General features: G+C 42.7%; 1 protein-coding gene across 3 annotated transcripts in view; it reads right to left on the reverse strand.

Moving 5' to 3' along the window:
• The window catches only part of SAMSN1 (SAM domain, SH3 domain and nuclear localization signals 1), a 103,153-nt gene that overhangs the window by 17,018 nt on the left and 72,754 nt on the right, over positions 1-13,381 (reverse strand). For all 3 annotated transcript variants that reach the window (XM_068144429.1, XM_068144430.1, XM_068144431.1), the window contains 3 exons: positions 6,132-6,203; positions 4,540-4,695; positions 1,314-1,434 (listed from right to left, as the gene is read on the reverse strand). In XM_068144429.1, coding sequence (XP_068000530.1) covers positions 1,314-1,434; positions 4,540-4,695; positions 6,132-6,203 — 349 coding nt within the window. The remainder of the gene's footprint in view (positions 1-1,313; positions 1,435-4,539; positions 4,696-6,131; positions 6,204-13,381) is intronic.

Raw genomic sequence — 13,381 nt, forward strand, 5'->3', positions numbered from 1 at the left:
TTTTGACACATTGTAGGGAAAATACATTCAGTAAAAAGCATATTGCAAGAGACCCAAAAAATAACCATAGTAGGAGATCTTTCATTTACATCTTCCCTGCAATAATCTTTTCTGGTGATGATACTTAATAGACTAAAAATTTTACTTACAGATTTTTTTTGAGATATTGCCCCTGTAGATTAATAACATGTACTTTAAAAGTGCAATTTAGGGAATTAATTCTGCTGAACCTCTCCTGTTTATTCAGAGAAATGAAAACAAGTGCTGCAGAAGTTATTTTATTTCATTACAGAGCTAGCTGAAACATCAAAGAAACCTGCACTGCAGAAGGAAATTTTAATCTTATCAACATTTCTGCCTGTCATTTTATCCAAGTTGAGCAATAAAGTATCAGCAGAGTAATTCAAGCAAATTTGAGCAAGCTCTGCAATATCCCATCCAAATATGTTTTTAGATAAGAGCTGCAGTGTGTTGGAAGTAAGCTCCCATATACAATTTTCACAAATCACATCATAAGAAGTGATCATAAAAATGGTTTTGTTTGAGGTGATTGCTTAAGTGCACAGCTTCATCACAAGGCTAGATTAACTACTAAAAGCAAATCGTCTGAACAGCAGCTCAAATCCCCTCTTAGGGCTTACATGGTGCCTGCAGTGATGACACAACAATATCATCATGGACATGATGCCTGGCACCCAGCAAATGTCCATAGCAGGGCAACAAACAGAAGTGGAGGTAAAGTACTCATCAGAAATTTGTCTGCCCTCTGATTGAGTTTACACTGTTGGGGGAGGGGTTTCAGTGGGTTTGTAAAGTAGACTGTGTCTCCCTGCATCATGATTTGAAGCTGTCAGGTCGGGCCCCCATTACCCATCATCTCAGAGATACTCTCACTTTGTCTGCATCACATCTTCAGGGTGAAGGGCCCACAGATGTTATCACCAGAAAGGATGCTTGTGTGGCTGTGCCCAGTGATTGCAATCCTGTGGATATCAGCACCACAGCAGTGATAACCCCCCACCCCCAGATTTATAGCCTATATCCCAGCAACATCCCTTGTAATTCATGAGATCTTTTGGTTTTGGTTTTTTACTTCAATTAGTATTTCCCACTCTTAAAAGCAGTTATCTTATTTCTGGAAAGAGGCATGTCCACCCTAGCTGCCATCCATTTAATCAAATTGCACTTTAGCTTGCCAGACTGGAAAGCTCACTCCTAGCACATTTTTGATCACCAGCCCTGATAATTCAGACTTAAACAATAACAGTGTTGATCCAGTGACTGAATAAGAAGTATGGATATCTGGTACTTACTAGATGAGCTCTGGCCACTGTTCAGACTGTAGAGACTTTCCATAGAGTCACTGGCCTTTAGAGAGGCCTTCTCAGTGTGTATTCCACCACCAGGATCGCTGTCATCTTTTTCTTCTTCATTCTTTAACACAAAAATCAGATATTAACCACCAAGAGAAGTATTTTAGATTACTTTTTTATTTCTTCTTTTAAAATGACCATTGGTGATTAAGTCAGTACATTTTATAAAGAACCACTCTGTGGGAGAAATCATTTCAGAAGTTGACACCTGGTACTAAAGATGCTCAGAACCATCCTTAGTGTCTTGAAGAAAACCTCTGTTTCTAGTATGCTCCACTCACTTCATACCACTCCTGCTCAAGCAGTTAAATTGAGTCTCCATCTCAGAAGACTGCAATATACCAGAGCAACAACAAAGATTTGCAATAGGAAATTCACAGGTAGCCAGACAAGATAGAATGGAATGGAATGGAATGGAATGGAATGGAGTGGAGTGGAGTGGAGTGGAGTGGAGTGGAGTGGAATGGAATGGAATGGAATGGAATGGAATGGAATGGAATGGAATGGAATGGAATGGAATGGAATAGAATAGAATAGAATAGAATAGAATAGAATAGAATAGAATAGAATAGAATAGAATAGAATAGAATAGAATTAACCAGGCTGGAAAAGACCTTCTAGATCATCAAGTCCAACCTATCTAATCAACTAAACCATGGCACCAAGTGCCTCATCCAGTCTCTTCTTAAACACCTTCAGTGATGGTGATTCCACCACCTCCCTGGGCAGCCCATTCCCTGACTGTCCCACAGGAGAACATGAAAGTTTAATTCTGAAAGCACACTGTGAAGGCCTAGTTGATGCAGTTGTGCTTTGAGCTGAACTGCTGAAAATGATAGGTTCAGGGTGGCAGGCTGGCACCCAAGCCAGGGTGCTCTGGAGACAGCTTGCACTTATGCATGGCTTTGGTGTGTTCTAGCACCACGCTCACCACATTGCTCAAACTTTGGCCTCAAAATCCAGTTCATTTCAGAATTAACAGATGTGTGTTTCTGTCACAAAATCTAACAGTGTAAGAAATTGGCCTCTTGAGTTTATGACATTAAATCACACCTCAGGAATCACAGCCCATTCAAAGCAATAAGATCAGTATTACAATCACAGGGAAGCTAGGAATTAGGTAATAATAAGTGAATGAAATATTTATGAGCTTTCAAAGGAAGGAGTTTCTTCAGCAGATTTCATTGCTTTCACAGCAATTTATGTGATACTCTGACATAATTACAACGTCCTGCTGTACTTGAGATGTTATGTTATATTTGGGGAAATATTAACTAATGAATCAACTGGCTGATGAAGTCAAGCAAAGATGGCAGTGCATGTATGAAGCAGAGACCCATACAGGTATGTACAAGGCATAGAGCTGAAATTAAAGACTATCTTGGTTTTCAACAAGGACAGCGCTTGGTACATCAGTCAGCAGCACAACCCATGGATTAATCAGTAGGCTGGAATTGATTGCCATCGTCTCCTGCAGGAATGAAGATTATGCCACATGTGTGTCCAGTCAGATAATTCATTGAATTTCTGTCATGTGAATCTCACTCGTAAGTGTGCAGAAGGTAAAGGTTGAAAGTCTGAATTGCAGTTAAAAGTGCAAACTAAACTAATGAATTTGGAATCCTGGTCTCTCACCTCTATCTAAGCTGTGAAACATATTTTTGTACTTGTGAAGTTTCTCATTTATTTTCCCTACATGTGTGAGATAATAGGATGGGATAGGATAGGATAGGATAGGATAGGATAGGATAGGATAGGATAGGATAGGATAGGATAGGATAGGATAGGATAGGATAGGATAGGATAGGATAGTATTAACCAGGTTGGAAGAGACCTTTGATATCATCAAGTCCAACCTATCATCCAACACCATCTAATCAACTAAATCACTCTTTCTATGAAGAACTTCTTCCTAACATCCATCTTAAACCTCCCCTGGTGCAGCTTGAGACTGTGTCCTCTTGTTCTGGTACTGGTTGCCTGGGAGAAGAGACCTACCCCCACCTGGCTACAACCTCCCTTTAGGGAGTTGTAGAGAGCAATAAGGTCTCCCCTGAGCCTCCCCTTCTCCAGGCTAAGCAACCTCAGCTCCCTCAGCCTCTCCTCATAGGGCTTGTGCTCTGAACACCTCCCCAGCCTTGTTGCCCTTCTCTGGACACATTGCAGCAACTCAACATCTTTCCTAAACTGAGGGACCCCGAACTGGACACAGGACTCAAGGTGTGGTCTGACCAGTGCTGAGTGGAGAGGCAGAATGACTTACTGATGATGGACTCAATGCCCTCATCCAGATCATAGATGAAGATATTAAAGAGCATGGGGCTCAGCACTGGTCCCTGTGGGACACCACTAGTGCCAGTTGGATGTGGCACCATTCACCACCACTCTCTGGGCTCAGCCCTCCAGCCAGTCCTGCAGACTAGGTAGATTTTTTTAGGATGATTAAATGTGGCAAGTCCTTTTTCCTAATTGTTTGGGTTGTGTGTTTGGTTTGGGGTTTTTTTTGATGGGTTTGTTTGGTTTGGGTTGGTTTTTAATTTGGAACTCACTGGTACAACACATACTGACAAAACAGGGGTTGCAGTGTGTGGAACATATTTTTCTTATGTTTAATAAAGATAGGTCCACTAAGAGTAGATAAGGCAAAAGCAGTCAATGCACACAACTTGTCAAACCCTAGGATGAATGGTGTACTATTCAAAATGGACTTGGCAAATAACTTTTATATTGAAAGACAAATTCTTCTAATGCAGTGTGTTGTGCAGGTTGAGTATCAGGCTGCTAAAGGGGTTCATCCAATGTTCCCTTGTGTCCATGTTAGGAGATTCTTTGGTGATGTTTATACAAATGCTCCTTGATGCCAAAGCAAAATTCAACAGTGTAAAACTCAACAATATAAAATAATATAAAATCCCCATGTCTATCTTGGGCCCTCCCTTACTGTGTGATGCTTTCATTTAATATGTGTGTGTGTGTGTGAGTGTGTAAGCTGACATGCTCATGAAAGAAAGGGTACATACTAAAAGCTGTTGTAGTTCAGTATGTTACCTTGCCTTTATGGATTGTCATAACTGATAACAGCTGGAACATGGACAGGGAAAATGTACATAACAATTTTACTTCACATGCATTCTCATCAAACACAAGGTTCTTAAGGTGTATTTACCATCTCCTCAGAGAGTGCTTTGATGTACTTTTTACCCATCTTTTTCTTCATGGTAAGGGAAATGGCTCTCATCTTCTTGCCCAAACTTCCTCCATTATTTGCTGCTTTAGTTTGCACAGCATCTCCAGTGTCACTTATAGTCTCCAATTCAGAGATCTAATTCAAAATCAAAAAAGGGAAGTAACAAGTTAGTGTGAAAAGCAAATTCAGTGTAGAGCAGAGCAGAACAGAATAGAATAGAGTAAACCAGGTTGGAAAAGATCTTTGAGATCATCGAGTCCAACCTATCATCTAAACCTAATCAACTAAACCATGGCACCAAGCACCACATCCAGTCTCTTCCTAAACACCTCCAGTGATGGTGACTCCACCACCTCCCTGGGCAGCACATTCCAATGCCAAATCTCTCTCTCTCTGAAGAATTTCTTCCTAACATTCAGCCTAAACATCCTCTGGTGCAGCTTGAGACTGTGTCCTCTTGTTCTGGTGCTGGTTGCCTGGGAGAAGAGACCAACCCCCACCTGTCTACAACCTCCCTTCAGGTAGCTGTAGAGAGCAAGAAGGTCTCCCCTGAGTCTCCTCTTCTCCAGGCTAAGCAACCCCAGCTCCCTCAGCCTCTCAGTATCAGTATCACTAAGGTTGGAAGAGACCTCAAAGATCATCGAGTCCAACCTGTCACCACAGACCTCATGACGAGAGTAGGGAGGACACTACTGCCCACTGCAGGCTTGAACTCACGACCCTCTCCTCATAGGGATTGTGCTCCAAACCCCTCCCCAGCTTTGTTGCCCTTTGCTGGACACATTGCAGCAAGTCAACATCTTTCCTAAACTGAGGGGCCCAAAACTGGACACAGGACTCAAGGTGTAGTGGAATAGGAATTAGAGGAAAACATTACAGACACCACTACAGATAGGATGACTAAATTCAGTTGTAGCTTTTTTTTTCTGGGGAATTGTGTACTTAAGCAGGTTTGTAGCAAACCACTGTATTTGCAAATGACAGAAAAGAAAAGATATTTTATGCTAGGGATGTTGTTTTCCTTATTTTCTTTATGTTTTCCTTAATCCAGTCAGGAATTGAGGGGATTTATGCAGGGTCTTGAAAAGAAAAAAGACACATCTGCGGCTTGCACACACATGCCTATGACTTTGGACATGCACCAACCTCAAGTGTGCTTTCATATTAGATGGTGTTGGGTGATAGGTTGGACTTCATGATCTTGAAGTTCTTTTCCAACCTGCTCTGCTCTGCTCTGCTCTGCTCTATTCTATTCTATTCTATTCTATTCTATTCTATTCTATTCTATTCTATTCTATTCCATTCTACTCTACTCTACTCCACTCTACTCTACTCTACTCTACTCTACTCCATTCATCTTTTGAAAAGTTGTTTCTCATCTTCCCACAAAGAACCATAGTTTAAGTGTGTTTTTCATGTCCATCTTGGCAAAAGCTCAAGCACCTGGGCAGATCCAGGTCCACAAGCAAAGTTCTTACCAGGGTGAAATTTACACAATAGTTTCTCAACCTTTTTGCATAACCATCACAGGGAAGGAAACTGAAGACAGCAAAAGTTTGTGTTATACCAACCTCAGCTGAATCATCTGTCTTTGATATTGAGTGATGTCTGAAACGGTCAAAGCTGCCAAAGCTGCTTGTGCGCTGTTGAAAAATAGCAGAAGACAAACCTTGACTCACTGATAGTGTTTTGACTTAAATACAACTGTCAAGTCATCCATTTGGGTTAAAAATTCCTCCTAAATCAGTGGACCATGAGCTGCTGCATCCAGCTAGAAATAAACTAGGGTGTCTATAGGGAAAAGAGAAATTGTGACTGTACAGCCAGAAGCAGAAAAATTAATAGCAGAAGTAATGCTGATTCAAATGCTGACTAGATGAGGGTGTGACTGGCTTCTCTTACATCAGTTTCACATTTATTGTAGACAGGTATCTAGGAACTACTTCTAGACAAGATTGAGCTTAGAAAAAAGGCATTTCCATACACAGTATACAAGCTACAGCATTGCTTATGGTGGTGTCACCTGTGGAAAGTCACACAGTTTACTTTCTCAGCTGGGAAGACTGTGTACAGTCCTTTACCAATAGGAATCAGCAAGCACCACTGAGAATCTCAAAAACCTTTTTGTTTTTCCCCCAAAATGCATATGCTGTTGAGGGAGCAAGTAACAGAATAACCAGGCAGGCCCTGTCCTCTACTCCCCAGTCCCCCAGTGCAAAAATCTCTTTTCCTTTCCTTGTGCCACGGTGTGTAAGAATGGCTGCATCACCTGAGCTGTGCAGTAAGAGACTGGCAAGGGATTGCTTTTACTTCTAATTTCCACCCTTTCTGTGTGTGGATAATTGACATGGTAAGGAGGGATATGTCACAGCAGATTTTTGCAAGAGAGGTGGCAGGGAAATGCCTGCCAGCCATGCCCAGGCAGAATTGTCTGACACTGCACTGCCCACAGTGGCAAACTGCATAAAGCAGGCATTGATGGCTGAGTCAGAAGTCCCTTTAAGTGTGGCTCTAATATCAGCAAGAACTTGGACATTCATCAGCTCTACAGTGTATTTAAGAGCTTGTTTTATATCTTCACCAATACTCAAAGCTAAATGAAGGATGACTCCTCTTTTAAAACTTCTTTTCTCTGCCACACTAAATGAATGTCTTTTAATGCAGCATCAGATTTCTTGAAGCAGGGTATACTATTGTAGATTATGCAATCATCTCCCTGTATTTCAGAGTATTCATTAAGTGATTTCAGACTACCAGTTCTTTGCTCCATTTCTTTCTTCCCTTCGAGGCACATAAGCTATCTTTTCTTCTCCCCCCAGGTTTCTAGCACACCCATCCTGCCCCCTTCCTCTGGCATCTCTAGCTGCTTCCTTTCACTCTCCATCCAGGAATGTCATAAGCTGCAAAAGGACCTGCAAACTCCTGGCTTTGCCCTGCCATTACAGCTTTCCAATCTTCTCTACCAGGTAAGAATTTTCACAGGGTGGCACCTGAGGTAGACTATCTTTGGGTCACTAAAAGAGGAGGAGAAAAGGCCTGGTTTAACCAACTATCCTGTTGCCTGTCTTCACATCACAGACATGCTTAATGCTGGCATGAACCTGCTTCTGGAGCAGTTAAGGAGAAATCTCTCAATAATGGTAAGATGAGCAGAACTGCCCAAACACTGAACTCTGCAGGGAACACCACCCATGCTGTGCCTGTCCTCCAGTTCCCTACCCAGGTGGCATGGCAAGCAGCACTGGGCCAAGTCCTGTGTAACAATTTCAGCTGCTGGCAAGCTTCTGAGCGCCGGTATGGCATACCTGTTCTGCCTACAACTAGCAAGCAGCTGTTTGCTGCTCTGTCTCCTCATGCTCTCAATTCTTGGTAGCAGTTAGTCCTCTGAGGGACTCATCACAAACAGTGTCAGGTTCTTGATGCTGCACAGGGTGGCAAGGTGGCATTCAGCCTTCACAACTGTGATGCCAAGGAGGGAGTTCATCAAACTGATACCAGCTACATGGAGCACACACATACCTCCCCTGGGTGTTCTCATCCAGGAAGGATCCCATCTTATTTTCTCTCTGCTCATAAATCACAGGGTTACTAAACATATTAGCTCCTTTATCTCTTACATGCAGTCACTTATAGACCAAAAATAGCTTGCAAAGAGGAAAAAAAAAAAGATAGGACAAAGAAAAGCTACAGCAAACCATGTGGAAAAAACTGTCTTGAAATCTCATTTGAGTAGAAGAAAATCAGCATCCCTTGGAACATGACTGAAACTAAAAGCTCCTTGCTCTTTTATTTCCCTGTTTTCCCACACTTAATTATTAGCCAGCTCTTCCCACCTCCCCTCCCCCCAAAAAAAGTAATAGGGGCTTAGTAGTGAGGGAGTCCAGAGCACAGCCAGATGGAAGACATTTTACCCACATTTTGGATCCATGCTCTGAGTACCGTGGCTTAAAAGAAAAAGAAATACAATAATTGTTTTCACCCACAGCATTTCTGGACACATCTAACCTGAAAAATATTTCCAGTCAAAGGTTGTTTGAAGATGATGACACAGATCTGTGAATGTTGATGGACAAGTAAAGTGACAGGTACTATTCACTGGGGAAAAAAACCAAACCAAACCAAACCAATAAAAAACAACAACAAAAAAAGGCCACTGTGTTTAGAACAGAATAGACCAAACCAGGTTGGAAGAGACCTTTGAGATCATCGAGTCAAACCTATCATCCAGCACCATCTAATCAAATAAACTATGGCACCAAGCACCCCATCAAGTCTCCTCCTGAACACCTCCAATGATGGTGACTCCACCACCTCCCTGGGCAACACAGTAACACAGATCTCCTCTTCATTGATTGTAATCTCCCAGAAAATCTCTGTTGGCTAAACATTGTGGTTTATATGTTTGTTTTTACCTTGTGAAACTGAAAAGGACAATTTGGATAGTACCCTTGAATTTTATCTAAAATTACCCTAAAGAACTTTGCTGTTAAGTAGATGAACAATAGCCTGTGACGGGGTGGGGTGGGGGGTAGCTCAATACATGATGGAAAAACACTGCCCCAAGGATTATTGTTCTATTAGACAAGATTAACACCTTTCACTGTCTTGTCAACCCAGCCAAATGTGCCCTGCAGCATGGAGCAGGAGGGATATAAAGGAGGAGGCTGGGAACCGCAGCAGTATTGGGAAAGTCTGAAATAGTCTCACACAGTGATCTCTAAACAGACGCTGACCTTTCTGTTGCATTCAATCAATTCAAGATGTCTGGTAGGAATAACTGTGTATTAAAGTGCAGATGTGCTGCAAATACTTTAAAAGGAACATGAGGAAAAACATTGTTTATTGTTGGTCTTACCTATAAACAGCTTGAGCACAGGGAAATCAGTTATTCTTCTTTGACCCTTCAAACAATCTTATATCCTACATGTGCAGAAGCCTTGGGCTATTTTGTAGTGTGCTTCGATGTTGCTTCAGCCCTATTAAATATTCATAAGGGTTACAGGATGATTTCCACTATTCTAGATAATGGTCTTGTTGCACTGGAGAGCACTAAATAGGGCTGCTTCAGCAATTCTCTATACTAACTTTTTTCCATTAAGTAATCAATAGCTACCACCTTTTAAAAATGTATTCAACCCCATTACACTGATAACAAAAAGCAGATTTAGGAGCTCAGGGCTGCAATGGGAGCAGGACTATTACTTTCACCAGTGTCAGTCCACTGCATTAGTGTCAAGGAACACCTACTTGGTGAAGATACAGCCAGGCCTTATTTCCAGAAGAAGGGGTGCTTTTAAAGTAAATGCAAAGCTATGGGAAGAAAATATGCTATTGACTTTTGATACCAGGATTCAGCATCCTATAAAGTGAAGTGATTTTTCTGGCTGGATTCATGCAATGGATAAGTTCAGCATATATGAATTGCACAGTAAAATCTAATGGAGGGATGGGCAGAGGGAAGAACTCTTACTTACTCACACAAAGGCTGCTGAAATAATTTCTACGAATCAATGAATTAACTTTCATCCCTTCCCCTCTGTAATACTAAATTAACATGGATTTAGGAAGGGCAGGTCCTGCCTCACCAACCTGATCTCCTTCTATGATCAGGTGACTGCCTGGTGGATGTGGGACAGGCTGTGGATGTAGTTTACCTGGACTTCAGCAAGGTCTTTGACACCATTCCCCACAGCAAACTCCTGGCCAAGCTGTCAGCCCCTGGCTTGGACAGGAGCACACTGAGCTGAGTTAGGAAGTGGCTGGAGGCTGAGCCCAGAGAGTGGTGGTGAATGGTGCCACAGCCAGCTGGAGGCCAGTCACTAGTGGAGTCCCCCAGGCATCAGTTCTGGGCCCCATCCTGTTCAATATCTTTATTGATGATCTGGATGAGAGGATTGAGTCAGTCATCAGCAAAGTTGCAGACACCACCAGGTTGGGAGCAGGTGTTGATCTGTTATAGGGTAGAAGGGCTCTCCGGAGGGACCTTGGCTGGCTGGACAGATAGGCAGAGTCCAACATGATGACATTCAACACATCCAAGTGCCAGGTGCTGCACTTTGGCCACAACAACCCCATGCAGTGCTACAGGCTGGGGTCAGAGTGGCTGGAGAGCAGCCAGACAGAAAGGGACCTGGGGGTACTGCTTGACAGCTGACTGAACATGAGCCAGCAGTGTGCCCAGGTGGCCAAGAAGGCCAATAGCATCCTGGCCTGCATCAAGAATAGTGTGGCCAGCAGGAGCAGGGACAGTCTGTGCTTGTTGCTTTGATCAGTGGAGACTGGGGGAACTCTGGATTTGATTCATTTTTTCTATTCTCTGATACTCCTTATCCTTTCAGGCAGAGACTGCTCTGAGAGTGAAATTAAGAGGTACCAATGTAGAGATGAATATTATCACTCTGCTAACTTATCTTCTTGCACTGACAATCAAAGAAATGGTCTCCTGCTTTCTCAGAAGGTGAGGTAGCAATCTTTACATTTTGGGATGTTCTGTGGGGGGGGGAAGAAAAACCCTGCAACAACAAAACCCCCTCCCTTCTGTATCAAGACTGAGAATTTGCATACAAGATTCAGTAATTCTCCAAGGAGTAATACAGAAGTAAACAAACAAAGGAAAACATCGTGAACTCCCTACTCCAGGGATTTTTTTTCCCTGTTTACACATATAGACATTCTGGCCACTAACCAGGCTATTAATATAACTTACAGCACCCTCAAAACATGGCCTAAACCTTGTACTTCACCAGCCAAGAGCAATAAAAAAGATACAGCTTGTTCTTGCTAACTCAAATAGGGCAATCTACTGAAATGGCATTTTTAACTGGCTTAAAAATGACTCTATAAAAGCCTGGTTGTTACCGTGGTCTGGTATTCAGTCTGCATGGAAGTGGGAAGAGAGGAGAGCAAAGTGGTCTTTGAACAAAAGTGCTGCAGAGCAAACACTCTAATTTTAATGGCAGAAAACGAGTGGGAAAGAAAAGCTGTATAAAATAAGGAGTTAATCGTGCTTAACACGGGTCAACAAACTTTACTCTCCAAAGCAAACACTGAGCAGCTGCTTTATCAGTACTTCTGTCTGGTACCAGCCTCGGTCTCTCAAGCCTGAACCAGTGCTGACACAAAGCACGTAGTTCACAATAACCAGGGCTACACATCAGAGTTTCCACTAGAAGCTCAGTTCTTGAGCTCTTTCGAAGGGCACCTCACGCAAGGCAGGTGCCAATGCAGCTGAGAGCAAGGGGGAAGCGACTGTTAATGAAGTTCACAGAATCACCAAGGTTGGAAGAGACCTCAAAGATCATCAAGTCCAACCCATCACCACAGACCTCATGACTAAACCATGGCACCAAGTGCCACGTCCAATCCCCTCTTGAACACCCAAGTTAAATGAGGGTGAGAGAGTTTGCAAAGTCTGTAAGTCTTTCTGAGGAAGAGGCAAGCCGTGTAGGAAGTCTGAGAGAAAAAGGCAATTTGATCTGTCAAAAAATGTTCAGTGCTGATTAAACAAGTATGTGAGGAGCTAAATAAGAAAGCAAAGACCCACTGACACTAGGAAAGCCTCTTGCAAATGAAGGCTGCAAAATGTGCAAGGCAGGAGGGACCTGACACCTCTTCCTTTAAACACACATTGACCCTGAGTTTTGAGCACCAGTGTTTCTGGGCAGTGGCTGCACAGAACTCTCAGTTCCCGGTGAGAAAAGTCACTCCAAGTGCTCCTCTAGCAGTCTCTCCAATTCTGGGAGTGTGCACACAGGTATTTGCAATAATTATGTAATTAAGACTTTATTATTTATATGACATTTAATTAAAAGTGACTTTCAGTGGCACACAAAACCATGAAAAGAAAATGACTTTAGAAGAAGGTTAAGGATGTGTGACAAACTCAGAGGAGCTATGAAAATGACAGTTAAGGACTTGGCATGATGTGCACTTCTACCTCCCTGCTATCCTTTTTTACCCTTCATTTACACAGAGGCAGAAGCATTGATGGGCAAGCCTGGAAATCCACCCTCCACAGAATCAGGATTGCAGTAAAGGGGAGTACTGTCTGCATAAAGACTGGTTAAACACTGCATAAGAATTGCAGGCTTTATCTTTAATCCCTTAAGTACCAACATCTTTGCTCTCCTGAAATTTTCTCCTCTCCAAACCAGATGAATTCACAAATTCTCATAGTTGAAAAGTGAATCACCTTGCTTCAATTAAAGTCCACTCCCAGATTACTTATACAGCAGAATTTTATTAATGCTCTGTGTTACCTAGGTCCTGACCTTGCAGGATTCAGCTGAATTTCTTGTGGGAGAGAAATTACTCACAAGCATATTGCAGAGTGAAGAGGAAAATATGTATGCTCAGCCAAGGAGTATGCAGCCCCCAAGGGCTCGGTTTTAAATGGAGCCCTATGTCTGTCTAACACACATGGAGTGGGTCAGCTAGCATACTCCCTCAGAGGATGTAGGAATGTGACTCCCACACCAGAGCAGAAGAGGTGATGAGGAGCCTACCACCTCACTGTGCCACACATAGGCAACACATGGAATAGCACAGGGAGACACAGCATAGCTGGGGGCTTTGCTGTTCCTTTCAACCATCCTAAGAGGTGGCTGGAGATGCCAGGGCCGGAGATGCCAGCTGCAGCACACTCACCTGCCAACCCCAAAGAGAACAGAACAGAACAGAACAGAACAGAACAGAACAGAATAGAATAGAATAGAATAGAATAGAATAGAATAGAATAGAATAGAATAGAATAGAATAGACCAGACCAGGTTGGAGGAGACCTTCAAGATCATTGTGTCCAACCCATCATCCAACACCATCC

The sequence above is a fragment of the Melanerpes formicivorus genome, unplaced genomic scaffold, assembly GCF_026170545.1.
Source record: "Melanerpes formicivorus ecotype bairdi unplaced genomic scaffold, bMelFor1.0.p_v2 SCAF_11, whole genome shotgun sequence".
Lineage (NCBI taxonomy): Eukaryota > Metazoa > Chordata > Aves > Piciformes > Picidae > Melanerpes > Melanerpes formicivorus.